Below are 27,129 nucleotides of genomic sequence, written 5' to 3' on the forward strand. Positions count from 1 at the left end.
AAAGTCAGTCAACATTTTTTGTTTCTCTGATGAAAACTGGCCCACTCCCTGCCTCAAACCAAACCTGTCACTAATAATTGTCAACAACTTAATTTTCTGTTTTTGGCTAAGATATTGATTTTTTTTTAAATAATATTGAAATTGGATTCAGGATTGTTAGCAAGAATTTTTGGCAAACAAAGTTGTTAAATGATAATCTAAATGGCAACACAGTACTGCTTTCATGCTTGGCTCACCCCCCAGCCTGCTGGTCCAACAGCTGCAGTAGAGGAGGAGATAGGTGGAAAACTGCAGGACCCCAAAATCCACCTCTTGGGGTGCAGAGTGGCAACAGCAGCAGCAAACCCTCAGGTCCAATCACACGCCAATGGGCACTACCACAAGCCTTACGGACCATGGTGAAGTTGCAACAGCATCTGATCTCAGGGACGGGGCACCCATGGAGCCACAGCAGCTCCTCCTGCCCTGTGCAGCTCCCCCCGGATGAGATGGATCGCTGGCAGCTGGCAGCCCGGGGGAGAGGCACTCCCCAGCTAGGGTGGCCAGATCCAAATGTCCTGATTTTATAGGGCCAGTCCCGATATTTGGGGCTTTGTCTTATATAGGCACCAATTACCCCCACCTGGAGTGACCAGACAGAAAGTGTGAAAAATCAGGACAGGGATGGGGGGGGGGGTGTAAAAGGAGCCTATATAAGAAAGAGACCCCAAAATTGGGACTGGCCCTATAAAATAGGGATATCTGATCACTGTACCCCAATCCCCTATCCTGATTTTTCACACATCTGGCTAACCCCAGCCAAGCCCTGTGTGACATTCCGATCCTGGCTGCCTGCCCAGGAAGTGAGTTACTTTCACTTTCATTCCTCAGCAAGCAGCCAGCCTCCCCTCCCCCCCACCTATCCCCCAGCACCTCACCCAACCCAGCCCTGACGGAGGGGAGGGAGGAGAGAGAGAAGGGTGCTCCTGGGGAGGAGGGAGAAAGGAGGGGGTGCTCCATGGGGCAGGGGGGGAGAAGAATGGATGTTATGGGGGACAACAAAGGATACTGGTTCCAGAGCCGCAGAGCCTGCCTCACCTCACCTCAGCCAGGGGGAAAGAGTCACACTCACAGGTGAGCTCCTTCCCCAACCCCCACCCCCGCCCCTTCCCAGAGACCCCAGCAGCCAATCCCATTCCTCAGACTGTGCTGCATTCGGCTCTCTCTAGGACCCAGCAGCCCTGCTTCTACACTGTCTGGGCTGCCTGCAGAGTGGTGCCCCCAGGCAGAGTGAGGCCCTACGCCGCTGCCTATTCTGCCTATGCCTAAGGACGGCCCTGCTGAGAGATAGAGACCATCAGGTCAGAGAACGAAAGCTACATCTTCTCTACAGGGCTCAGCATGGTAATTTTGTTAGGGCTTGTCTACACAGGGACACTCAGTGTATGGCTACTCTTGAAATTTCAAAGCGCTGCCGTGGCAGCACTTTGAAGTGTGAGTGTGGTCGGAGCGCCAGCGCTGGGAGACAGCTCTCCCAGTGCTGCACGTAAACCACATCCCTTACGGGTGTAGCTTGCAGCATGGGGAGCCGCACTCCCAGCGCTGCGGCACTGATTAAACTGAAGCTTTACAGCGCTGTATCTTGCAGCGCTCAGGGGGGTGTTTGAGCGCGAAAGTTGCAGCGCTGTAAAGTGCCAGTGTAGCCAAGCCCTCAGGAAAGTTCAAGTGAATTGATCTCTTTTGAAGAGCCACTAAGCTAAAGCAAACAAGGCCACTTTACTTCTGAATGAGAGCATCCACACTGGGATTTAAGATGTGTTAATTGTCCCTTTGTGGACAAACCATTAGTTAGATTTGGCTATTTTGTTCAAGGTAAACGACACCACAAATAGTGAAATGCTATTGCCAATGCCTGAGAACCTGAAAGCAAAACTGATTAGAAGTAGACTATAAAAAACAAACAAAACAAAACACTGACTACAGTATTTTCTTTGTCCATGCAGAAGGAAATGCAAAAGAAAACAAAGTATAAGATAGTGAAAAGCAACGTCTGTACAATAATTTCCATTACAATAGCTGATGGTGTCAGTAGTCACGACTAAGGAAATTTTAAAATATGATTTTTAAGCTAACGACCTGTTAAATCAGTTAGCATTTAAGGATTCAAGCAAAAAAAAGTGAAAGCCTAGCATGTGATGTAGATTTTTACAGTAGTGACAAGATAATCTGACTACCCAAGGCTTGTTTTAGGGGCTTTTAGTGGCTAATTACTGAAAGAAATTCATGCTGGCTTGAAACTCGCACTGGGAACTGCAGACCTGGTGCTTTGTACATCAGTTGATCTTGCACATTCTGCACAGCACGGTTTAAATTATGCCTCCTACAATTTAGTAGTGTGCTGGGAAAGGCAAGAAGGTGCACTGCCCAAGCAGAAGTGCCTGGAGGCATGATGCCTTTGAAAGGCATTATGCTTATTATTTATTTGAATTACATTAGCACTGGGGATCATAGTCATGGATCTGGGCCGCATTGTGCGAGGCATTGTATGCACAGAATGAAAAGTCGGTCCCCACCCCAAAGAGTTTACAATTTAAATAAGTGAAGTCAGTGGGGTTACTAAAGTGTTACTCAATGTGAAGAATCAGGTCAGAATTTTACCTCAGTAATAAAGCTGTTAATTTTCCAAGAAAGCACCTCTTGCAGTTCAACTTCCCCTTCCCCCAGCCCCCTCAAGCTATGCATACAACCTATCCCCTTCATGGCTTCTAAAATGTATGTCAAGTATTTCAATCAACCCCCCAATCACATCCTGTCTGCGCACAACTGAAGCATCCAACATGACCAGAGTTTCAAAGTGGTTACATCAACAATGAAACAGTCAAACCATCCATCAGGGGAAGGGGTAATATGTGGGTCTACAATAGGACACTTGGAAGTGAGATGTCGTCTCAAGGGTATATTCTCTGGTGAGAAGTGTTTGCATTTTGAAATTTATTTTAGTGAGCAAACATCACTGTCACTGATTGTTGCTGCATTGTGAGATTCAACTCTGAGTATCTAGACAAGGGTCTTATCCATTGTCCCTTGTTTCCCTCCCTCCCCCCTCACTCTTTCTAGCCTATTTTTCAGCTCTTTTCAAGGTTTCCTTCTCTGGCCTGGTCTGAATTCTGAGTGAATTAGAGGGACTGTTCCCTGGGAACAGCAGTAGGAAAACAAACCACAGAACAAAGCTAACATTTACAAGTAAATGAAGTAATGCTTGAGTCATTACAAATACTGGCCAATATACAATAGGGTAAAATTTATCTGCCCTTTAGTTACCGTGGATTTGATCAGATGGAATGTTTCATGGAGCCTTCATTCCTTAATAGAAAGCCTCTCTGTGATTCACCGTCTTGGCCATTGCATTGACTCAGGGTGAGCATGCAACATAACACTGTATTAGCTTCCCCAATGCAAAGAGAATTCTGTTCAGTTCTGACAAGAGCAATCCAGTCCCAAAGCCCTAAGGAAGAGGTTGGGTATTATAATAAAGGGCCTTTTCAGCATGAGGTGAAGCCATGTTTGTTAGAGCAAGGGATTAGGGCTCAGAACACTAGGTTCTAGTCCAGTTCTGCCACTGACTAACTTGTTCTAGGACACAAAGTAACTTCACTTCTCTGCATCTTGGTTTCACCATCTGTAAAATGGGAATAATATTTTTCCTTGCTAGCACACTTCACTAGATGATCTCAGAGTGCTTTACAAAGGCCAGGTATTAAAATGATAAAAACAATTGCTGCTAGAATGGTTTCTCTGGCCAGTGTGGATTAGGATCCTTTTTTCAGCTCCAACTGTTTGAGTCTGGGGAAGAAGTTTGGCCAATAGCTCATCTGAATCTGTTCACCCATCTTCTACTGAGAATGCTGCCTCTGTGGCTCTCCCTCACTGAACAGAGGATCACAATAATGAACTTGGAATGAAATCTGTGTCTCACACACATAATTGCAAAATACTGCAGGCCCATCAGAATTTAGTGTTCTAATACCTGCCATCAGATGGAATAGTGATCAAATGTATATCCTACATGTATGAGAAAGATTGGCAGTGGACACATTCATGTACTGTAAGAGTTCATTTTTGGTCTGCGCTCAATTAAAAAGCCTGAGCTGCCTCTCCTGCTGATGCAAGTTGGGAGTAGCTCCACTGAAGTCAACTGGAGTTAAAAAAAAAAAAAAGTCAAACCTACAGTATCCAGAATTGTCTTTATAGTTAATTGAACGCATTCTAGCTAGCTTAGATTAGGTGAGCTGTGTCTATGAAGAGAGGGAAAGACATCGCTAGAGAAATTCACAAGCATATATCTGTACATACCACATCCTGATTGAAACCTAACATGTAGACATCTGAGCTTAAGTCATACTTTGTTCCCTGAGTTTAACCATCTGCTGAACTTTGGATTTGTCTTCTTTCATGTTTTGCTTCAGCATTTCACCTTGTGACTGTGTTTGGAATGGATGCATTTGAAGATGTCAGTCAATATCAAGTGAAAATAAAATACCCCTTTTGTAACAACCTACAAATCAGGAAAGATGCAATTTAAACTGATTTTTAAAGACATCTAACTTTGATGCTGCTTCAAGGAGCCTGACATTTCCAAAACTCCAGAGTAATGTCTTTCATCTCAGTATGTATGCTGGGTTAAAAATTTAGTACATCCTTGCTAGCAAGCCTCAGTTTCTAAACAGTATGAATAAAGAAGTACATTACTGACTACACAAAGTACTGTCAAATGCCCAAAGCAAACAGACTGAAAGAACAGAGAAATGTTTTATTTGGTAACCTTTTAGCTACACCAGGTATTGCTTGCAACTATGGGTCTGATCCAAAGCCAATTAAGTCTGTGTGAGAGTTTTCCCTCCAGTTCACCTTACTGAAAAACAATAAGTTCATATTAATACCAGGGAGACTTGGTGGCCAACAATTCCAAACTTGGAGCTAGGGTCCGATTCCACTGGCATAAGAGAAGCCTGGAAGTTCAGCAAGGGATAAGCTTTCTGAAAGGCCTTTAAATATCAATAGGAGAGCGGAGAAACCAGTATACCATTTTTAAAGGATCTTTTTAAAAGGAATTTCAGGAATGTGATTTTAAAAAGTGCCTGATCACAAACTGATTAAAAACAAGTCTGTTTAAAACAAATCAAGTTGACTATATCTGTTGTGACAAAGTTCCTCCTCTACCTTGGTGGGTCCTGTGCTTATTGGCAGATTTGCTCACCTCAGTGATCTTCCCCACAGTCTGGGTCAACTCCTCTTGTGTCTGATCAGGAGTTGGGAGGTTTGGGGGGAACCCGGGCCTGCCCTCTACTCCGGGTTCCAGCCCAGGGCCCTTTGGATTGCAGCTGTCTATAGTACCTCCTATAACAGCTGCATGACAGCTACACCTCCCTGGGCTACTTCCTCATAGCCTCCTCCAAACACCTTCTTTATCCTCACCACAGGACCTTCCTCCTGGTGTCTGATAACGCTTGTACTCCTCAGTCCTCCAGCAGCACACCCTCTCACTCTCGGCTCCTTGTGCCTCTTGCTCCCAGCTCCTCTCACACACTTCCTCTCCTCTGGCTCCTCCCTCCCTGACGGAGTGAGCTCCTTTTTAAACCCAGGTGCCCTGATTAGCCTGCCTTGATTGGCTGCAGGTGTTCTAATCAGCCTGTCTGCCTTAATTGGTTCTAGCAGGTTCCTGATTACTCTAGTGCAGCCCCTGCTCTGGTCACTCAGGGAACAGAAAACTACTCAACCAGTGACCAGTATATTTGCCCTCTACCAGACTCCTGTACCCCACTAGTCTGGGTCTGTCACACTATCTAATGTAAAGATTGCTGAATGATCTACCTCTTCCATTCACCATTACCCAGAGCACTGCCCTTCTCATTCATAATCACATGCCTCCCTTTGATTACTACAGCTATTGCTTAGCTGGCACTTTAATACTTTAAAAGTATTTGATGGGATTTGTCAGCTGGAAATGAGGAGTATCAGCCGGTACCATCGGACCATCCACCTCTCCTCAGACCACTAGCATATGTTATGTGTAACAGGAGTGGTCAATGGACCACAATTTGAGAACTACAACTCTAAACTACAGCTAGTTTAAAACAGCTGAAAGTTGAGCTGGGGTAGTCCTACCCATGACATAACATGGAGTCACATCACATCCTTTAGCACTGTCATTATCAGCAGTGACTGAATGGCTTGTTGCTCTTGCAGGACGCTTTAATGCATGGAGAGGTGCTGCAGAATCTGGGGGTGCTACTGTTAACTCACCAAACGGACCCAGGGATCGTTAGTCACACTGCCTGTATCATAAAAAATCTGGGCCTTTGCAAAAACATACAGGTGAGTAGCAGTTTTTCTTCACAGAATTACACACTGGAAGGCTGCCCTTTCAGCTATGTCAGATAAGAGTTACTCATACCAAAGAATGGCTTTTAAAATCATAGGCAAAAAAAGTCTTACACTCTAGGCCTGCTCCTGTTCCCACTGAAGTTAGTGGCAAAATTCCCAGGAGTGTACAAGTGGGCAGGATCTGATGCTCCACATTAAAAGTTGTCTTTTATCTCTGTTTCCATTGTTACACAGTATTAAATGTTGTGGAAAATCAGATATATTTAACTTGTCATACAGGCCAGTGATAGAGTCTCATGGTTTTAATAGCTACATTTTTCATCTAGGGCAGTGACACTCAGACCTCAGTGGTTCAGGATCCAAATTAGTGATCAACATTACCCAAAAGAGCCACAGTAGAGTGAATTCATTGTTTCATTTGCTATATAAAAGGAAGGGATAGATAGATAGATAGATAGATAGATAGATAGAACATTATTCTCACAGCAAAATAACTGACCAAGTATTGTTTTGTCAACTTGAATTAGTTAATAACATAGTAGGAACAGCCTGATTGCTTAATAGTTAAATCACACAGTGTTTCAATATCTTGTACTGCAAAGAGCTGCAGGAGACACACTAAAGAGCCACTTGCAGCTCACGAGCCTCAGTCTGAGTATCGCTGGTTTAGGCATATGTATAGCAGGGAGGTTTCAGGCACAGAGAGATTTAGTGACTTGCCCAAGTCACCCAGAAGGTCTGAGGCTGAGTGAGAATTGAATCCTCATCTTCCAAATCCTAGTCCAGTGGATTAACCACAAGACAATCCTTTCTTTTTACAATGGATGTCTGTGGCTAGATATTTGTGGAGTCCAACATTTATCTGATTTCCCTGTGTTTGGATAATATAATTCCATTCATCCACTGCCTTGCTGCCAGGCCAAAAAAGTACACAAACCCAGGCAAAAGAAAACAGAGCCTTGCAGGGGTGTTGGAACAATTTGTATAGTGGGGGTGCTGAGAGCCATTGAACCAAACTGTAAACCCTGTCTATGATGGCATCCACTTCAAGCCAGCGTGTCCTCCCGCGCCCCCAGCACCACTAGTTCTAGCACCTATGGTGCCTTGTACCTCTCAACCCCTTCCCAAAGTCCTGCTTTTTTCCTTCCAGAAACTTTCCTAAGTCCTCCTTCCTGTCCAAAAGCCTACACAAAGCCAGACTTTGTAGTTCTCCTAGGCCAGTGATTGAGGAAATTCAGAATCAAAGCTCACATAGGATGTCATGGTCTCTTCCTGGGGCCTTCAGTGCTTTGCAAAGCTTTTGCGCCACTCTTTTAATAACACTCATCCCTTCCCATGAAATAAGGGATGCTTCAATACATACAATTTTAGAGTTACTCTGTATCTATTACTTTCAAGTAGGTAAGTGTAATTTGTACTCTTTTGATTGGAAAAGCCTGTAGCACCATATTCCAATAAGTCTTCTAATTATGCAGTATAAATTAACATATAGCAAATCCCACATGCCCCTTCAGATTCCACGGTTTCATGCTCATAAACCAGGCTGTTTCTTGATAACTAAAGAGATGAGCCATTGAAGATTAAAAGCACAGGTTTGGGGTGTTGGCATCCATATGAGGAGAGATTTAAAAGACTGAGATTAAAAAGAGACTAGCATTGATTATTCAAATGGAAAGAAGAGGTATATAAAATGTGTTACTTATAATTGCCAAGTTGCCTATAACAATCTGCATTGCCTGATTCATCTCTAGTTCTGATGAAATCCTCATCCATGCATTCATTTCCTCACCCCTTTACTACTGAAGTTCAGTTCTCTCGGGCCATCTTCCTACTTTTACAGGGAAATACAATCACATTATCCACATCCTCAAACAACTCCACTGGCTTGCCATTTGATCCAGTTCAATGTTTTTCTTGTTTTTGCAAGGCCTTCCTGTGCCTGCTTTACTCTCTCCATCCTTCCTTCAGTTGTGTTGCACTAGCTTCCTTTCTGTCTCTGCACATAATCTGATTAATTCAGGTGCAAGAGCCTTCTTCTTTGCAGCTCTGAATTTTGGACACATTTTCCTGCCTCGCTGACTCATCTCATTTCAAACCTGGAAACCTACCTTTCCTTCCTTTTCTGCATCTTAACGTCTCCTTCCTGCTGCTTTCATTCTTCGTTTAACTTTATAGAGTAGAGCTTGGGATACAGCTGATGAGACAAACATTGCAATATAAAACAAAGTTGTATTTTATTATAAATAGAAAAAACTAGTCTTGCATTCCTCTTTCTTGTCTTCCATACCACGAGAGCACACTCACTTAAACTGGCAGATACATGTGAAAGAAAGACTGATATAAACCTATGGAACTCACTGTCGCTGAACATTAGGACGACAAATATTTTAGCAAGATTAAAACAGATTAGAAATCTGAATGTCTAACAACAGCCTCTTCAGATATTATTTGACAAAAATTATAAGGTTTCACAAGCTTCATGGTTCAAGGCAGAAAACTGATCACAAGTTAGGGCCGAAAAGGGAATTTCCACCAACCGCACATTATGAAAATCAGTTTCCTTATGATGAACCCAGCCAGACCAGAGTCCAGTAGTTCATAATGTGTGCAACAAGCATTGAAGTTACAAATCACCAAAACCACAGCCGTTCTAGGTAGTTGTGCTATCACCTATACCAGACAAATATGTGGCTCTGAACTGAAGTCCTGGAGGAAGAGTAAAGGTCGGTCCTCATTTTCAAATGTTACAAGGAGATGTGTTTATATCATTTTCAGTTTAAGTATTTGTTATCTGATTAATAGGGGGCTCATTGAATTGTATTGTCCATCCCAAGGAATTGCCCCCAAAGCAATTTAGGGTCTTTGTCACAAAAAAAACAAACCAACAAAAGCCCCCTTTATGCCAACAGGGTACACAAGTATTGTGGCTGAACTTGAAAAGCAGCAGAGTCTTGACTAACCTGGTCCCCCTCACCCTGTGGTCAACCAGGAAACAGTTTATACAAAACACTTACGTTCAATGGTTTAATATACCTTTGTTTTGTCTAGGTGTAACCCACTTTCCTGACTGAGCTGTAGAGAATGTCCCCCTTGGAAGCCCTTTCCTGCATTCTGCAGAAGATTTGTCTTTCTGCCTGAATGGGTGCCTGCCCTTTTTGAGTTTCTAATTAGGTGATAACTCTTGTTACAGACCTGGCTGAATCCCCTTTTAGTGCATGGTCACCAGTCAGTTGTAATGGAACCAAGCTTTGGATCCCATCAGCTACCAAGCCAGCAGAGTTTGGGCACAGTCCAGACACTGTTTCTAGCTCTAGGTTGCTACGGTACAATCCACAATGTAGACTTGCTGTCACCCTTCCTTGAGAGGCGGGACTCCACAGTCCAACCGCTCTAGGTGCTGAAACCCATGATGAGACTTCTCAGACTTCCCCAGTCACTTACTCATGCCCCCTACAGTTCCACCTTGCCATGGGCACCACAGTTTATAATTTAACTTCCCAGGAACTACAGGGCAGAGGAAAGAACACAGGCTTTGCACAGGAGTCACTAAAATCACAATAACTTTTATCCTTGAAGAACACAGGAGTTACAGATCTTATGGAAAAATAACAAAAAGCCCATACACGCTCACCCCTGAGTCTGTGCTCACGCCTATTTGTGAGTCCTAGGCCACCCAGTATGTCAGCTGGGTAGGCCTCTCCTGCAGTTCTTCTGTTATCTGGCAGTGGTCCACCATGAGGGAGAGGGAAGCTGGAGCAGATCCTGCCCTTTGATAAGATTTGTGTGTTCTCTATCATGTGACTAACTCACATGCTGTAACGCTCCAGTCAGGCACTTACCAAAATCCAAACGGGAAAAACTACACTGACATACTCAAAATGTAGGTCACGTTTCTCAGTGATGGTTATGCTGTCAAATGGAGGTCACATGTTATTACAGATATGTACAGACAGATACCAAACCATCACAACTCTCCCTGCTATCATTGTTTTATGTGCAGCGAGGAATCCAGATATTCTCTTGTTGCCTTCTCACAGCTGAGAGAAGGAACTCCTGCCCATTCATATGTCAGGAGCTCCACCCTGTAGGACCCACCAAATCTGACCAGGATCTGAAGGTTGTATTGATGGTTCCTCAAACCTCTTCCAGTGGTCTGAACCTATCCTTGTGGCCTAGCCATGCCAATGGGATTTTCTTCCAGTAAGAAAATTAGGGCAGAGGCTGGGTTTCATGGCCCTTGGGTTTAGAAGAACTTGTATCCAAAGAAGAACTTTTATTAAAAAGTTTCATAGGATGCTAGTGTTACTGTGTATGCACTGAAGTCTGGTCCTAATGGCCCAAAACATCACAATAGCATTAGCATCCTATGGCACATTTACTAATTTTTTTCCCCTTTGATACACAGTTCTCTGCAATAGGGTGTCCTAAATCCTTCTAAGCCCCAAGGGCCATGACACCCTGGAGGTAATCATCACTGGCTGGATAAATGTGTTAATTTTTTTAAATGCTTTTTTCCCCACACTGCACCTTAAAGGAAATAGATGCACAAAAGTATGTTTAAGCAATTCACAATGTGATATGACATTGCAAGGTTTGGCTGTGTATGGCGAACCACCATGTCACACCCCAGAGAAGTAATACTCCCTTGCTGTTTGGCTCTGGTAAGACCACTCCTAAAATACCTTGTATAGATCTGAGCATTTAAATGCCAGAAAGTTGTCAAAAATGTGGAGGTAATGATGAGAAAACAATAAGCTTCTGTGTTGCATGGCATATGGTAATTCAATATATTGACTTTTTTGGTCCACATCAAAACATCAGCACACGATGACCTTGCAATAAAACACATCCTGACACAATGACTCACATCATGAAGTTTTTTTGGCTCTATAAGTGATCTGAGGTCCTGTGACCATCTCATAGACAGCGACTGTGTGACAGCTCTGTCAAAATCAATATGGTCCCAGAAAATCCAAGATGAGTATCAAGCTTGACTTCTCTCCCACCAGCACAATGCATCTTGTCTATTATGGGTAAGCAGGTGGCAATTGTTAGCACTGGCCCATTTTATCCTCAGTATTCTATGAATTAGTTCATGTTTGTGAAGTCCTTGGAAGTTACAAAGCACTGTAAAAGAGCTAAATATCATCTCTTTCTCATCACAGGGAATCACTGAAAGTCCATGTGTGGAAGGACTCCTCCAGGCTATCCTGTTTACTGAAATTCAAGAAGAATCTCTTAATTACATGACATGTTCTCTTGGTGAGCTGGCAAAGCATGGTAAGGGAGAAATCACATAGCAAGCAGCTAATTTCACAGCATGCACACATCTCTCATTATTGCTAAAAAGAGATGAGCGCATGCACACACACAGAGAGCCCATTTTTGCTCACAATAAAGTCAATGGAAGTTTTGCTATTAACTTCAGTGAGTGTAGACTGGTGGGAGAGATAGGCCCTACTGTTTGAATTCTTGTCTATTGAACCGTTTCAGCTTTTAAAAACTGCTCTGATCACAATTCACTTTGTCTAATATTGCTAGTGTAGCTGGCTTATGTGTTTTTAATTGTAATGATACTGTGATTCCACTGGTTTGTGACCCTGATGTATTTTTCCATTAATTTCAGATAATTAATTTTATAGCAGCAAAGACCCACTTAGCAAGAGGAAAAAGCTAAAAAGCAAAGCGACTTTGTGTTTGCTTTTTTAATGTTTGCATGTGGATTTTGTGTATGTTAGAAGTTCCAGATGTACAGTCCTGGAGTTGAAAACTCTCCCTTTACCCTCAGGAGGGCAGCGGTGGTGCAAGAGGAGCAGTACATGCTTTCCCACCCTGTTCCTCAATAGGTCACAACCATGACCCGGAATGAGCACATTTGGGTTGGGAGGGTATTTCAGTCTCATGACCATTCAGCGTTTCTGCCTCCCTGCTGTGACTACCAGCAAGGGTGCTGATTGGTGGCAGTTAGTTTTGTGAGTGAGCAGGTTGAGACCACCATGCCAAATGGCTTTGTTTCACATAAAGCGGCATGTGTTCTGAACAGATGAATCACGTTATGAATCACCTTTCTATAGGCCAAATTTTCACTGAATTCACAGCCTGAAGCTGTGGGTTCTAGGTACTAGGTCCCAGAAGTTGCTTTTCAAAAGTACTGCATTCATTCTGGTCCTCCAGCTGTGCAAAGGGCATTGAGCTGTCCTGTTTAGACAGTCTGGCTTTTGGCCTTCTGGTTGATGCATTTCTAAAGCCCTTGTTTTTTTTTTTCTTTTACAGCTTATTCACATGTCTTTATGTAACCTTTTTGTTCCTTCCTGTCTCCCAGAAGGTGCTACTTTACACTTGCTAGAATGGATGAATGAACCCCTGATAAAGCGCCTAGTGAGATTGGCTGGGCAACGGGAACATACAGAGCCATCATTTCAAGCTGCCTCCATTGTCCGACACATGATATGTCATGGTAAATGTTATGCATAGAGTTTAATTACATTTCTGACACATTTATATTGTGTAAAGTAAAATGTCAACTGTGTCTTTTCAAGAAGGGTTTGGCCTTCAGTCACTAAATAATCATTGACATTTTCATATCACAATTCAGCTGATGTCAAAATGCTTCACAAATACTGTTGAGCCTCAAAATACCTTGGTGAGCTAGGTAAGTATTACTGCCCCCATTTTATAGAAGGGGAAACTTGGGCTCTGAAAGATTGATTTAGCTGTGGTCAAATAGTAAATCCATGGCAGAGGCAGTAATAGAACTCAGGGGACTGATTCCTAGGCTTTACTCCATGGAGCCATACCAATTTACACCAGCAGAGGCTCTGGTGCTTAGTCTCCTGCTCTAACCACAACAACCAGCTGCTAGTTGGTCTTGCACATTCTGCAGTGGTTATTCTGTGTGTCACTGTGAGAAACATGATCAAGGACCTTGAAGCAAGATGGGCAAGAGCATGGGATGGTGTATGGCATTTCTCACCTTTGGGAGGAGGGGGAGGGGAAGGAAATAATTTGATGATATTTCCTGTCTGGAATATGTTCAATTCTTCTTTCTCCCTGCCCACCTACAAAGTTGTCATAAACAGATAGCTAAGGGTTAATGTCTCTTTCACCTGAAGCACCTGACCAGAGGACCAATCAGGAAACCGGATTTTTTCAACTCTGGGTGGAGGGAAGTTTGTGTCTAAGTCTTTGTCTGTCTGCCTGCTTTCTCTGAGCTTTGGAGAAGTAGTTCTGCTTTCTAATCTTCTGTTTCTAAGTGTAAGGACAAAGAGATAGTAAGTTATATGGTTTCTTTTCTTTGGTATTTGCATGAATATAAGTGCTGGAGTGCTTTGATTTGTATTCTTTTTGAATAAGGCTGTTTATTCAATATTCTTTTAAGCAATTGACCCTGTATTTCGTCACCTTAATACAGAGAGACCATTTGTATGTATTTTTCTTTCTTTTTATATAAAGCTTTCTTTTAAGACCTGTTGGAGTTTTTCTTTACTTCAGGGAAATTGAGTCTGTACTCACCAGGGAATTGGTGGGAGGAAGAAATCAGGGGAGATCTGTGTGTGTTGGATTTGTTAGCCTGATTTTGCATTCCCTCTGGGTGAAGAGGAAAGTACTTTTTGTTTCCAGGACTGGGAACGGAGAGGGGGAGTCACTCTGTTTGGATTCACAGAGCTTGTGTCTGTGTATCTCTCCAGGAGCACCTGGAGGGGGGAAGGGAAAAAGGATTATTTCCCTTTTGTTGTGAGACTCAAGGGATTTGGGTCTTGGGGTCCCCAGGGAAGGTTTTTCAGGGGGACCAGAGTGCCCCAAAACACTCTAATTTTTTGGGTGGTGGCAGCAAGTACCAGGTCCAAGCTGGTAACTAAGCTTGGAGGTTTTCATGCTAACCCCCATATTTTGGACGCTAAGGTCCAAATCTGGGACTAAGGTTATGATAAAAGTACTCTAGTCTAGTCCATATAATATGGTTGAGAGTAGGTAGCAGAGGAGTTACGTTACAAAGAAGTTACGTCAGAAATTATTTGGCTCAAGAAGTTTAACTTAACTCCATCCACTGACCAACAAAGCCTTCTTGAGCCAACAACATTAGCTTAGTTCTGGAATAATTTAACTGGAACACTCAGGAAAGCAGACCTCTGAGAATTTATCCAGTAATCTCTGAATTACGATTAGGGATAATCAAAAGGGCATTGCATTATCTGCGGAGAATAGATACCTGTGTGCCTAATGTAGTTGCTCCATACAATTTAGATCTTTTCAACTTGCAAAATAGGATTTTTTATATTATATATATATATATATATATATATATATATGAAATAAACAGAAATGGAGCAAGAATATTCAATGTTATTTGACACCTCTCTCCAATGAAAGGAGTAGTTAAATTCCAAATTCTCTCCCACTCTGACCTCACAGATATTAGAGTCTGGAATGAAAGGTTCTAGCAAGGGAAAAAATTCAAACCTATTTCAATCCCCACATCAGACATCTTACGCTAGAAGAATCTTATCCAGAGAAACAAATGCTGCTTCAAGCACTAACCATGCACAGAGCTTTTGAAATATTTACAGACTAGGTGAGAGGGTGTGAAAGGCTGATCAACAGTTTGAAAAGTCCATAAATAGCATATACACTCTACAAATACTGTACATCAGGCTCCCCAGTGCAGCAGCCTGGTCAGCAGAACCTTGCATACAATTAACTGCAATATCATTGACACTAATGGATTTATAACATGTGGAGGCTCTTTTACTGTCCATTAAAATTGGAACTTTGCATGTAATTGGGTAGGGGAGAGGAAATAGCATTAAATTCCTCATTTGATTAAAAATGTTGCCTTATGAAACCTGTAAGAAATAAGTGCTCACTTTAAATTGTTTCCACCTCTCTCACCCTACTCCTATTGATGTAGATAAAGTGTTGTCTCTGCTGAAATGCCACATGAAGGAAGTTCAGTGCTACCTCATGAATTTTCTAAACCACCAAGAGATTCGCTTTCAGCAGCTGGGTATTTCTACGCTGGGCAAATTACTGGAAGGTATGTCCCTTGATTCATTAGCTCTCACTACCAATACCTAGACTGCAAGGCACAGCTCAATCCTAACTGCTCATATCCAGGCTTTGAAGGATTAGATTTTTATCAGTACATGTCGATTTTGCTGTGCACACACAAACCAATGAAAAAAATTAGAAATGATAATCAAAATTTACAGATAAGCAAAGAAAAAATGCTGTTTGAGAAATTATTGGAGTTTGATTTAAGGAAATTTACTTTGTATATTTTGACATATGATATTGCCAATTTGTGTTTTAATGGTTATAAAGTTTTGATGTTTTGAATCTCAATGGTGACTTATTAAATAATGACTGTCTAACCCACCCTCATTTCCTGCAACCGTGAAAATTTCAATCAATAAAAATAAAAGGTTTAAACCCCAGAATTTTGCACAACTCAAACTATAAATCAATAATATAAAAAGTTAAAAATAAACATTGATATTATCTGTCAAGATTACCAAAAAATAAAAATTGAATTCTGCCAAGTCCACTGACATCAATGCAATACATTCACTGTCTAATAAAAAAAACGCTTCACATACAGTAAATGTACCTGACAGTGCTACTGCCTACTGGGGATTAGCTCTATTCACCAAATCAAAGAGAGAGAGAGGGGACTCAGGGGTAGCAATTACCTTGGCTCTTTTAAGACACACTTACCAGAATGATTTTTCTAAAATAAAGGCAAACTGGTGCCGTTTTACTTTCTGAAAATGGAACAGGCTTTATTGGGAAAGTATAGCCTATCACTGGGAAATAGGAGCTCTGTGCATGGCTATTTGTCCAAATGGAACTAGACTAGCTCTTTGTCTTAGAAAAATGTCAAAATGTACAAAGAACACACCCAATAACCTCCTGGTTAGTGCTTGTTCATTAAATTTTCACTCATTAACAGTAAATTATTATCCTTTAGCACAAGAGATGAGAGAATGAATAATGGTCTGTCTTTACCACCATTTTGCTTCTTTATTTATGGACATTTTTCCAGGCTGATAGGCCTAAAATATAACTTAGCTTAGAAACAAGCCTTTCTCCACGTCTACCCAATTATGCAAAGCGAGGATTGCAATATGCAGAGAATTCAAACTACTTGGCATGTAGACTGCTGAAAGGTACCACTGTTCTGTTCTCAAATGTCTGACCAGGAATGCCTACCAAACCAAATTAAAACTAGCAAGCCTCATATTTTAGGGCTACTAGTTTTGATTGAGCTCTTAACAGTTTTCATAGTATTTTGGGGGGATGAGGAAGTAGGAAGAAGGTGAAAGAATTGCTGCATCCCCCCCCATAGTAAAAACAAAAGAAAATAGGAACTGTCAGCCATGTCAGTGGCCTAGTTGTTTCTCCCTTCATTGTTTTTGGGGAGACCGTATTGAACACTGGACTCAGCAGTGCTCATCTGAGCACTGAGCATCTGGATCAGCAGAAAGTAGCACACAAACCTTCCCACAAAGGTGAAGAACTAACGATAGTGTCATCATTCTCCCTTGTGTGGTAAGGAAATATTGTTACATGTATAGATTTACAGGAAACTATAGCACATTTGTATCATGAATAATGAGTCAACTGTGTACCTTTCTATCTAGCGTGCAAACAAAATATCTGATTTTTAAAGAAATTTAAAAGGAAGAATGTGTGTGTGGATAGAGCACTTCAGTTATGTGGCCTGGACAATAATACCCTGGTTTTCCTCTGTTCTCAGATCCAGAATTTTCATCTGCATTCAACCAGAGTCAATTAATGGAACATCTTGAGCAAATCCGTCAGACAGAAGAAACTCAGGAGCTCCTTAAGATGGCTACCAGCCACAAAGGCAGTTAACATTTTATTTACTCACCTCATGAAATGCTATTCCAGCCTGCAGCCTGATCCCTCAGAAAGAGTAACTTTTTTTTTTTTTATTACTACTTCTCATAGCCAATATTTTCCTACCACTTGCAGTTCCACCCAACACATAATGACCCGGTGGAACCATGTACTTTATACGGCCTTGATGTTTTGATAATGGAGTACGGTCTAGAGAAAAGTTTGAAAAAACATGTCAACTTACTCTATTTAAAATGTTTAATGGCTACATCTATATTTCTGCCATGTACATGGCTGATAAAATACCCAATATTGGCTAAACTTTGCATGCATCTTTTTGAACATACAGTAAGCACTGTGTGTGTGTGAGGCTTTTTATGTAAAAACCAAGTTTTATTAAACACACGTTCCTCCTAACACATTTGTATATGCAAACTATGCTATGCTCTTTGATATTAACAATAGTCTATTACTATTCAGTGTGTGTATTCATTATTTCGTAGTACCCATATCACTAAAGTGCCTGGAGCTACCTAACTAAAGAGAAAGAGAACTGAATTAGAATATGTAAGATGTAAAGGGCAACATGTTCACTAGTGAAGAACAGTGTACTCAGAGAAAGAAAATGATAGTAATTAGTAATAAATAGAGTAATGAACTCACTGGGGTTGGGTGTCATCCAAACTAGCACACTTTCATACTACAATGTCAGGATAAGGGGCCTTAGGGTAAATAACAATCATGCCTATTGTACGGATTATGTTTGAAATATAGCAACAAGATTTTTCAGTCAAGCTCGGTAGCAGCAAAAGTGACAAGTGTGGAATGCTGAAAGTGAAAAATCTATGTCAGTGGACAAAAGAGGAATGGTAAGATTCAAGGCATTATCTGGTGATAAAGTGTACTGCATTTAAAAAAAATGAGCAACAAACAAATAAAAAGAATAAACATGCATCATTTTCCATTTGCTCTGAAATGACCCCCCCCAACACCCTCCTTTTCTTGCCCCAAAATCAATATTCAAGTTCACACAGAGTGTCACAATCTGATAAGGCAAAGAAAGATCCCTCCATTACTAGAAACAGCAGCAATTTACAGCACTCAAAAAAAGATTTTTCTGTGTGTCTGCATGTGTACCTTTTATCATACCATGGACATGAATGCAACTAACAAAATCAAGTTTGCAATATTGTTTTACCACATTTTTCTAATTTATTCAATTAGATGATTTAGTTTTGTACCGAACAATTCATAAATACATTATCTAGGAGAACAACAGGTTTTCATCTTGTCCATGAAAAAATAGCGCTTCAAATTTTCACATTTTAAAACCTGTTCTGCTTTGTGTTTTTAAAGAAAATGCAAGAAGATCGTAGTGACATTTGAATTTACAGAACGTCCATGTAGAAGTTACATTTACAAGAACCTGATACAGAAGCCTATATTTTGCCCCCATAATTAGAGTTCTCTGCAATAATATTTAAACCAACAGGTTTAAATGAAACTTCCCATTAGCCCTACTTGTAGAGCAATGAGATGTTTATTTTTCAAGTATTAGATCCGTAAAACATAGAAGATTAGTCGCCAATTTTAAAACCAACCACCCATCTTCAAAAACAAAAACAAAAATCAGGCCCTTTATCCCAATCAGCTCATTACGGTCAGATTCCAGTGCCTTTTGTCTTGAAGAATGCAGAAAATATTGATTTGCGAAAAGGAGCTTGTTGGAAAAAAAGCCATTTTAAGTAATGCACGTGAAGCATGATTTTCTAATGGTGAAAACTATTAGATAGAAAGATAATCCATGTCTAGTCTCCATCTCTTCTTCTGCTGGTTTTCCTAAGGTCCTTTCAAAAAAGATATCCACATTCTTTTTTTTTTAGAAAACTGGAGAGAGAAAGTAAAACAGTCCTTCATAGCATGGAAGGAACTCCATAGGCAGCAGAGATGCTTACTTCATCTTTGGCTCTTCAGAAGAAATGGTCAGATAACTTCTACAATGAAAGGCAATAAAAAGGACAGATTAACAGATGGGAATAATTTTTATCTAAAAAGCTGATTTAAACAGCACTTTCATTGGCTGATTCTTTTGCTCAAATTTTCTAGACATGGAAGGAGGAAATAATGCAGGCAGCTGATTTAGCTTGGGTATGAACTGAATAGTAAATATCACAATATATATAAAATTCTAGTCTGCTTCTTTACAGAGATCTACGGCAACGGCTGCTGCAGCCAAACCTTCAGTATCAATATCAGAGATAGAGCCTCCTGGTCATCGCATTATTAGGAAAGGATTCAGTATTCTTATGTATAAAGCAGCAACCATTTCCCCATTCCACAGAGAACACCCCACGAGAGGGGTACAACTTTCCATTTGGATAGTTGGAACATATTGCTGGATCAGAATGCTAAGCCAATGGCAACTAATTATGTCACAGCAAGGTTCTCCGGTTCACGCTGCTGCTGAAGCACACTGTGAAAACATTTATAAAACATCCTCATGAGCAGAACTGGGTGAAATTTTTCATTTGAAACCTTTTACAGCAAAAAATGCAGATTTTAGCCTTCAGCAACACAAACATTTTTGTGAATTTGTGTCAGTTTTGCTGAATTGTTTCAGTTAGAAAGAGCAAAAATCTGAACAAATTGAAATGTTTTGATTTGTTTTGGTCAAAACAACTTTTTGTTTATAAAAGTAAAGTAAATTTAGAAAGATACAATAAAAAACACTTTAAAATGGTCAGTATCAAAATGTAACATTTCGATTTGTCGAAACAAAAAAATTCAATTTTGTTAAAATGTTTTGTTCAACCTGCATGACAGACTGAGAATACGTCATAATATTTTGTATGAATATAGTGTGCCTCAGTTTCCTTTGTGTGGTGCATGGTTAACTAAGTGGGGAGGGGGAAAGATTGTTTACTCTTTGCAGAGACCCAGAGATCCAGATGTGACTGACCTAGCTGCCTCGGGTCTGGGCTCCCATGCCCATGGAGAATCCGAGAAGACAACGAGCACTCCAATTGCCCAGACGTTTGGCACCTAGCAACTAACAACTCTGCAGGAAGCCATCTGGGTGTGACCAGCTGGAGAACAAAGGGCTAAGGGCGGGGGCAGGTAACAATATTTGCCCAGGAACAAGGACAAAGGAGTGGGGTTAAGTGTGGGCTGCTGGAAACAGGAGAAGCTTCTGGACTGGGACCAGAAGGGGTCAGAGGGGTCTAGACTGACCCAGATGGACTATGCTGTAACTTTCTGTTCTCTATGTTAACTGAAGACTTCCTATGCCATGTTACAGACCTCTAATAAACCCTTCTGCTTTTACAATGCTGGCTAAGAGTCACTCCCATTTAAGGAAGTTGGGGGTGCATTGCTCTCTTTCGGTGTACAAGTCTCTCTCTCAGGTGTCCAACTCAGGTGGACTTGCTGGAGGGAGCTCACAGTGTGAAGCAGGGTGTGGAAAGCTCTGAGGCTCAGTCCCAGGAGGCAGTGAAGCCAAGTGGCTTACCCTAGTGAGTGTGTGACTCTAAGGCGGCTGACACAATGAAGGGGTCTTCCCAGGGACAGTTTGTGAGCTGTTCAAGAGCAATGGACCTGTGGATCCGGGACAACTTGAAATGATTTTTTTTTTCAGAATTGCAAGTGAACTGAAACATCTGTTACTCATACCCCTATACAAACGAAGCAAAGATTTACTAGGAACCCCTTATTTCTCCTGACATTAGGTTAACAGTCATGATTCACATAGCACTACGCACATATACATGGCTTTGCAAACACAGACAGACATGCTCTCTGCCCCAAATATTTTACAACCTAAACTGCTTAAATTAACCATCTGTTTATGTACATCAATTAGGGACTCTGTGGTCTCTCTCGTTTACAAAATGTTACAAATTCTAATGGTCCAAAGCAAACCTACCTGCTGTTTGAGGTGTTTGAACACTATCTACCTGAGGCAATGGCCCCAGAGTCCCCTTATCTTCAAAGGCTAAAATTGGATTCAAAGGAATTTCAGGGCTATTGCTTCCATCATTGTTCAAGGCATCCAATGTGGATGGTTTAGATCCAATGGGTAAGTTTATGATCTCTTCAAAGTTGTCATTCTGCATAGACACTCCATTTTCATTTGGTTCTTTTCCAGGATTGAGATTACTGGAAGAAAAAATATAAATAAAAATCTTACTAATAATATATGTTATGAGCGTACTGGGACACAGCTGGCAAGAGCTGAAACTAAACAATCCACACATTAGTGATCATTTGTTTTCATATATTGTAGTATTATTCAGTATGTACAGTATTTGGGGGGTAGCACTGAACAAATGAGCTCAGCATTTGCTTTCACCCTTATTAGAAAGTCACATTTCTTTTCTCCCTAAGAAATAAGAATTTTTAGGGTCAGACCCAAATTTAGAAAATGACTCTCCACTAGCATATCCGCCACTTGAAGATGGATGACACTTACATGTACATGTTCCTGTTGATCTATCAGAACCAAAATAATCACTTTGAAAGAAATGCATTAAGTAAAAGCAACATTATAAGTAGAAGAGAAGTCTGCATTCATCTACAGTGATTTATTGTATACTATATTGAACATTAATTGCAGAGCTAGACATCAAGTTACATAAGCCATATCTAGCGATAATCTGCACTCTAATTTTGTTCAGTAAGTGTCCTATTTCAGAATAGGACTGGTGTCCATTAAGCCTGGTGACGTTATACCCTTGTATTACTCATTACACAGAATGCCATAATCTGCTGCACCATAGTATCAATGGACATATCATGGCTATGGCAAGTGACCCACACAAAAAAGAAACTGAAGAGAAAAAATGGTAGTACAACCCTATTCATTTACCAACCTTTAGTACTTCTGAGGTATTTATGTGTTACCTTTCTCGCTCTTTACTTCTCAGCTATCTTGAGACTGGCATTCTCTAAGACTGCAAGTGCCTTTTCTCTTCATAATATCAAGTACTTTCCTTTATAAGATGTGCAGAATCTGAGTATATCTTGCCTTTCCCTAATTTTGCAGGCTCAGCTCTTCTCCTGCTGCAACCTTCTCTTTCTGACCTGACATCTGCTCCCAGTCCATCCAGATGTGAAACTCATTTATTGTGTCTGCTGCTTTGACCATCCAGCCCTCCTTCAGATTCATCATCTTCTGCAAGCGCCTACTCCTTACCTTCCAGGCCCTGCCCATCTTTGCCCTATCCAACCCCTCTGCCCTTGTCCTTGTTCACTCTGCCCAAGCCAATACTAACATCCTCAGTGTCTCTCTCTCAGATCTAGGCCTACTTTCTTGCTTCCCCATATGTCTGGAACCCCTTTCTTGACTGTGCCTGCCCTCTCCTCCTCCAAGTCCCCCAGTAAAATATGCCTCTTCTTTGAGGCTAATAAATCCTAATATTTCCCTCTAAGTAAATGTATTAAAAATACCAAAAAGCCCTGATGAACCTTGATGATGCATTAATCATTCTCCTAAGCCTCCATGTTATCTTGTTTCTGTAACTTCTCTCCTGCTTAACACATCTCAGTGTCTGTCACCATCACGCATTATGTTTTGTTTTAACATCTGAGTCTGCCGCTCTCATTTGCACTGAGTGGTCCCTCACTCCAGGTAGGAGGATTATGGTGTTATTCATTGTGAAAATGGCAGCACTGGGGCTTAAATTTTCAGCTACTTGGGGCACAGGAATTGATCTTTATTTGTCCATAAAGCATCATGTAAACTTACAGTGATAGTATAGATTAATAATAAAACCCTTAATAATTTAGGTCCTGGCATCCTAAGGCATCTCCTCTCTATTTGGACCATACCACAGCTGTTGAGATCAACTGGAATGCCCAGATTCGTATGTTAGGGTCTGACATCTCTGGAATTTCTTTTACTACATCCAGGTCTAACAGGGCTTATCAATTGTCTCAGGCCATTTCTGAGCAGGTGGTTCAGTATTACAGCACATTTTCTGTTGACTATAGGTTTGAGAGTCTTTTTAATAACTTCCAATTGGCACATGGTTTATTTTTTATTTACTGGCTTTTCTGTGGTATTCAGCACCTCCCAAACATTGATGAATTTATCACCACATCCCCCCGAAAAAGTGAAGTATCATCATCATCGCCATCCTATACATGAGAAACTGAGGCAGAGAGATGACGTGATTTAACTAGGATTACACAGGAAGTCTGGACATCAGTGATTTGAGCCCAGATCTCAGGTGCCAGGCCAGTGCCTCAGCCACAAACCAGCCATCCTCTCAGAAGACTACCCCTTTCCTCACTTTGTTAGCATGGCAGGTGGGATTTTTAAATGAGAGGGATTGCAGCTTAGTGGATAGAACATTGGACTAGGACACAGCAAACCTGGGTTCTATTCCTGATTCTGACAGTGGCTGGCTGGAAGACTTTGGGCAAGTCAATTCCATTTTCCATGCCTCAGTTTCCTCATGTGTAAAATCAGGATAATGATATGGACCTTGTTTGCAAAGTATTATAAAAGAGCTAGGTGTTGTTATTATTAAATGTGCTTAACTGTTGTCTTAACTCTGCTCCCATTAACTGTGAATGACTTGAATGGGAGCAGAGTTAGGCTAATATGGAGAGCACTTGAAAAATCTTTTTTTTTTTGTGGTAAATATGCATAGAGAAATTGATAGTAACATAAAGCAAACAGATAAAAACTGTGGTGACACTGATAGTGTCATTGCAAAATAACATCTGGCCTCTGGAAATCCACATTAGGCCTCTAGTTTAAAAATCACTCAGGAGGTATTTAATTCTTCACATCTATTTTAAGTGAAAAGCAAAAAAATTAGTAGTTGCACAATTATGGAGGGAGAACTTCAGAAAGCAAAACTGCATTAGATCTGGACACTTCAGTACGAGGGAGATAAAGTGGAGGAGGTTCAGAGAAGAGCAATAAAGCGGATTGGGTGATGGAAGGTCTGACTTCAGAAAGATTAAAAGAGCTACTGTAAAATATATATTGCTTGGCTAAGTGATTATGGTTGGACCTGATAGATATTTAAAAGTATATGAAAGGAGTAAACATGAATGAAGTGGAATTACTTAGGATATTATTATTATTTTTTGGATCACTCATTTAGGATCAGTGCCTCAAAAAGTTTACTGGTCCTTAAAGCATTTGTAGTGATCTGTCAAAATATTTCTACACTTGGCTGCACTAGGATTTTAGGAGATACTGGACCTTAAATAATGACTGTCTCCTGATTTATTAACATTATTTTGCCAGAGCCATCAGAAGTAGAGATTAATGCTTTCTTGGATGCTGGATTCCAGGTTTTTGGATAAAGCATTAGCTCTATCTCTACCATTTCCTGAGATAGCAGGCTCTCATACCAGGTCAGTAACGAAGAGGTGGAGATGCGGGGAAGGCAAGATAGTCATCAGAGTAAAGGGGTTTTAAAGGGTGATATATCACAGCATGCCAGACTGAGAAATGAATACTGTATACGCTCTGGAAACCCAGCAGCTTTCTTTTTCAGCTCAGACAGTTCACAAGACTGTACCCTTTCTACTGTCACTGGTTTCTAGTAGTGCCTTTTTTGAGACTGTCTTGGACTTAACATGGTGAGAACAAAGCACTGGCCCAGTGCAATGATCTGTGAGGGTGGTACATGAAGGGAGCAGGAGCACTGATATGAAATTAAAAAAAAGACTGAACAGCATAATTCATTAGGCAGTAAAATATCCTCCCAAGGTAAGGGGCAGGTATGACATAATTTAGGTAAAAAACTAGAAAATGTATTCTAGGCAACAATCTTTCCCTGGCAGGGAGATGGATTAGGTAACCCAATAGGAGTTATCTATGTTCAATTTCTATGATTTTATGATATCGCTTATGGATACTGTTCAGTGAATTAAGCAGAGGGGAAGAAGCAAGCTTTGGTGCCACAATTTGGAAACCCTGAGGATGGGGAATATATTTTGGAACTTTCTTGCATTTTGATGAGGAATCTGAAATTTTTTTTTGTTTGTCTTATATTTCAAACCACAGTTTTAAATCTATTTTCCCAGTTCAACAATATACAGTCTGATTCATTTAAAAAAATTAATCAAAAGTAGATAAAACTCCCTGACATAAGAACATAAGAAAGGCTTTACTGGGTCAGATCAAAGGTCCGTCTAGCCCAGTATCCTGTCTTCCGACAGTGGCCAATGCCAAGTGCCCCAGAGGAAGTGAACCCAACAGGCAATGGTCAAGTGATGTCTCTCCTGCCATCCATCTCCACCCTCTGACAAACAGAAGCTAGGGACACTCTTCCTTACCCATCCTGGCTAATAGCCATTAATGGACTTAACCTCCATGAATTTATCCAGTTCTCTTTTAAATGCTGTTATAGTCCTAGGCTTCACAACCTCCTCAGGCAAGGAGTTCCACAAGTTGAATGTGCGCTGCATGAAGAACTTCCTTTTATTTGTTTTAAACTTCCTGCCCATTAATTTCATTTGGTGGCCCGTAATTCTTGTATTATGTGAACAAGTAAATAACTTTTCCTTATTTACTTTCTCCACATCACTCATGATTTTATATATCTCTATCATATCCCCCCTTAGTCTCCTCTTTTCCAAGCTGAAGAGTCCTAGCCTCTTTAATCTCTCCTCATATGGGACCCATTCCAAACCCCTAATCATTTTAGTTGCCTTTCTCTGAACCTTTTCTACTGCCAGTATATCTTTTTTGAAATGAGGAGACCACATCTGCATGCAGTATTCAATATGTGGGCGTACCATGGATTTATATAAGGGCAATAAGATACTCTCCGTCTTATTTTCTATCCCCTTTTTAATGATTCCTAACATCCTGATTGCTTTTTTGACCGCTGCTGCACACTGCATGAACATCATCAGAGAACTATCCACGATCTTTTTCCTGATTCATTGTAGCTAAATTAGCCCCCATCATATTGTATGTATAGTTGGGGTTATTTCTTCCAATGTGCATTACTTTACATTTATCCACATTCAATTTCATTTGCCATTTTGTTACCCAATCACTTAGTTTTGTGACTAAAGACATAAATAACCTGCCATTAATGGTGCTTCAGCTGCATGAACTACGGTTTTTCTTCTTAATTCTGGGATGCTTTCTGATATAAGTGGAAGATTTCCACTTGCATATGCCATTTTAAAATCTGTAGTCTGCCCAGCACACCATTTCTAGGTGAGAAAGAGTAACATTACACTTATTTGAGTGACTGATTTGTAACTGTGAAGCTCTGACACAATAATACAAATGATAAGTCGAATTTGAGGCCAGGTTCCTTTATGCTGAATATCACCTTATTACTCAGTGAGCAGCCCTAACGTGATAGTCAACGTGAGTAAGGGTGGCATAATCAGGCCCTTAAAAGTACTTTCAAAAGCTGGATGCAACAGAACTCAGTTTAATGTCCATAGGGAGTATTTGGGCATGTAGTAGTTATTAGATGTGATTTGAGAGATCAGCTTGAGACCACTTTGAAAAGCTGGACTCTAAATGTGATGAAACATTTAAAATGTGCACGAGTCCCACTTTCTCTCTCCTTCCATGAAACAAAACTGTTATAGTGTTTATTAATGTATAAATTAAAGCTATTATCTATTAGTAATAATTACTGATTAATTAATATACAATATAATCAAGCTATAGCACACCATAGCGTTTTCATTAGGGCTTATAATGACAATCGATCTACCAGGGATAATGAAGTCCTAGCAGGATAACAAGATCAGCACAGTTAATTAAAAGAATCAAACAAACAAACAAACAAAACAAAACAAAACAAAAAACACTGCCTAGTATTCCTTTCATTTTTCTATTACTTTGTATCTATTAACATGGAAGCAGGGTTTTCACTGGCGTCTTGGTCCCAGCACACAGCCTGAGTAAGCTCA

At 40.8% G+C, this 27,129-nt stretch overlaps 2 protein-coding genes across 8 annotated transcripts in view; one reads left to right on the forward strand and one right to left on the reverse strand.

Annotated features, from left to right (window-relative positions):
• LOC115647534 (vacuolar protein 8-like) overlaps positions 1 to 17,630 on the forward strand; it is a 62,689-nt gene extending 45,059 nt beyond the window's left edge. Inside the window, 5 exon segments of the mRNA XM_030554253.1 lie at positions 6,226 to 6,354; positions 11,529 to 11,643; positions 12,686 to 12,820; positions 15,272 to 15,397; positions 17,120 to 17,630. Coding sequence (XP_030410113.1) covers positions 6,226 to 6,354; positions 11,529 to 11,643; positions 12,686 to 12,820; positions 15,272 to 15,397; positions 17,120 to 17,238 — 624 coding nt within the window. The 3' untranslated portion in view covers positions 17,239 to 17,630.
• Positions 17,631 to 18,427: 797 nt separating this feature from the next.
• MAP7 (microtubule associated protein 7) overlaps positions 18,428 to 27,129 on the reverse strand; it is a 190,596-nt gene continuing 181,894 nt past the window's right edge. For all 7 annotated transcript variants that reach the window (XM_030556397.1, XM_030556396.1, XM_030556393.1 and 4 more), the window contains 2 exons: positions 21,146 to 21,378; positions 18,428 to 19,217 (listed from right to left, as the gene is read on the reverse strand). In XM_030556397.1, the coding sequence (XP_030412257.1) occupies positions 19,207 to 19,217; positions 21,146 to 21,378 (244 nt within the window). In that variant the 3' untranslated portion in view covers positions 18,428 to 19,206. The remainder of the gene's footprint in view (positions 19,218 to 21,145; positions 21,379 to 27,129) is intronic.

Source organism: Gopherus evgoodei, chromosome 3, assembly GCF_007399415.2.
Source record: "Gopherus evgoodei ecotype Sinaloan lineage chromosome 3, rGopEvg1_v1.p, whole genome shotgun sequence".
Lineage (NCBI taxonomy): Eukaryota > Metazoa > Chordata > Testudines > Testudinidae > Gopherus > Gopherus evgoodei.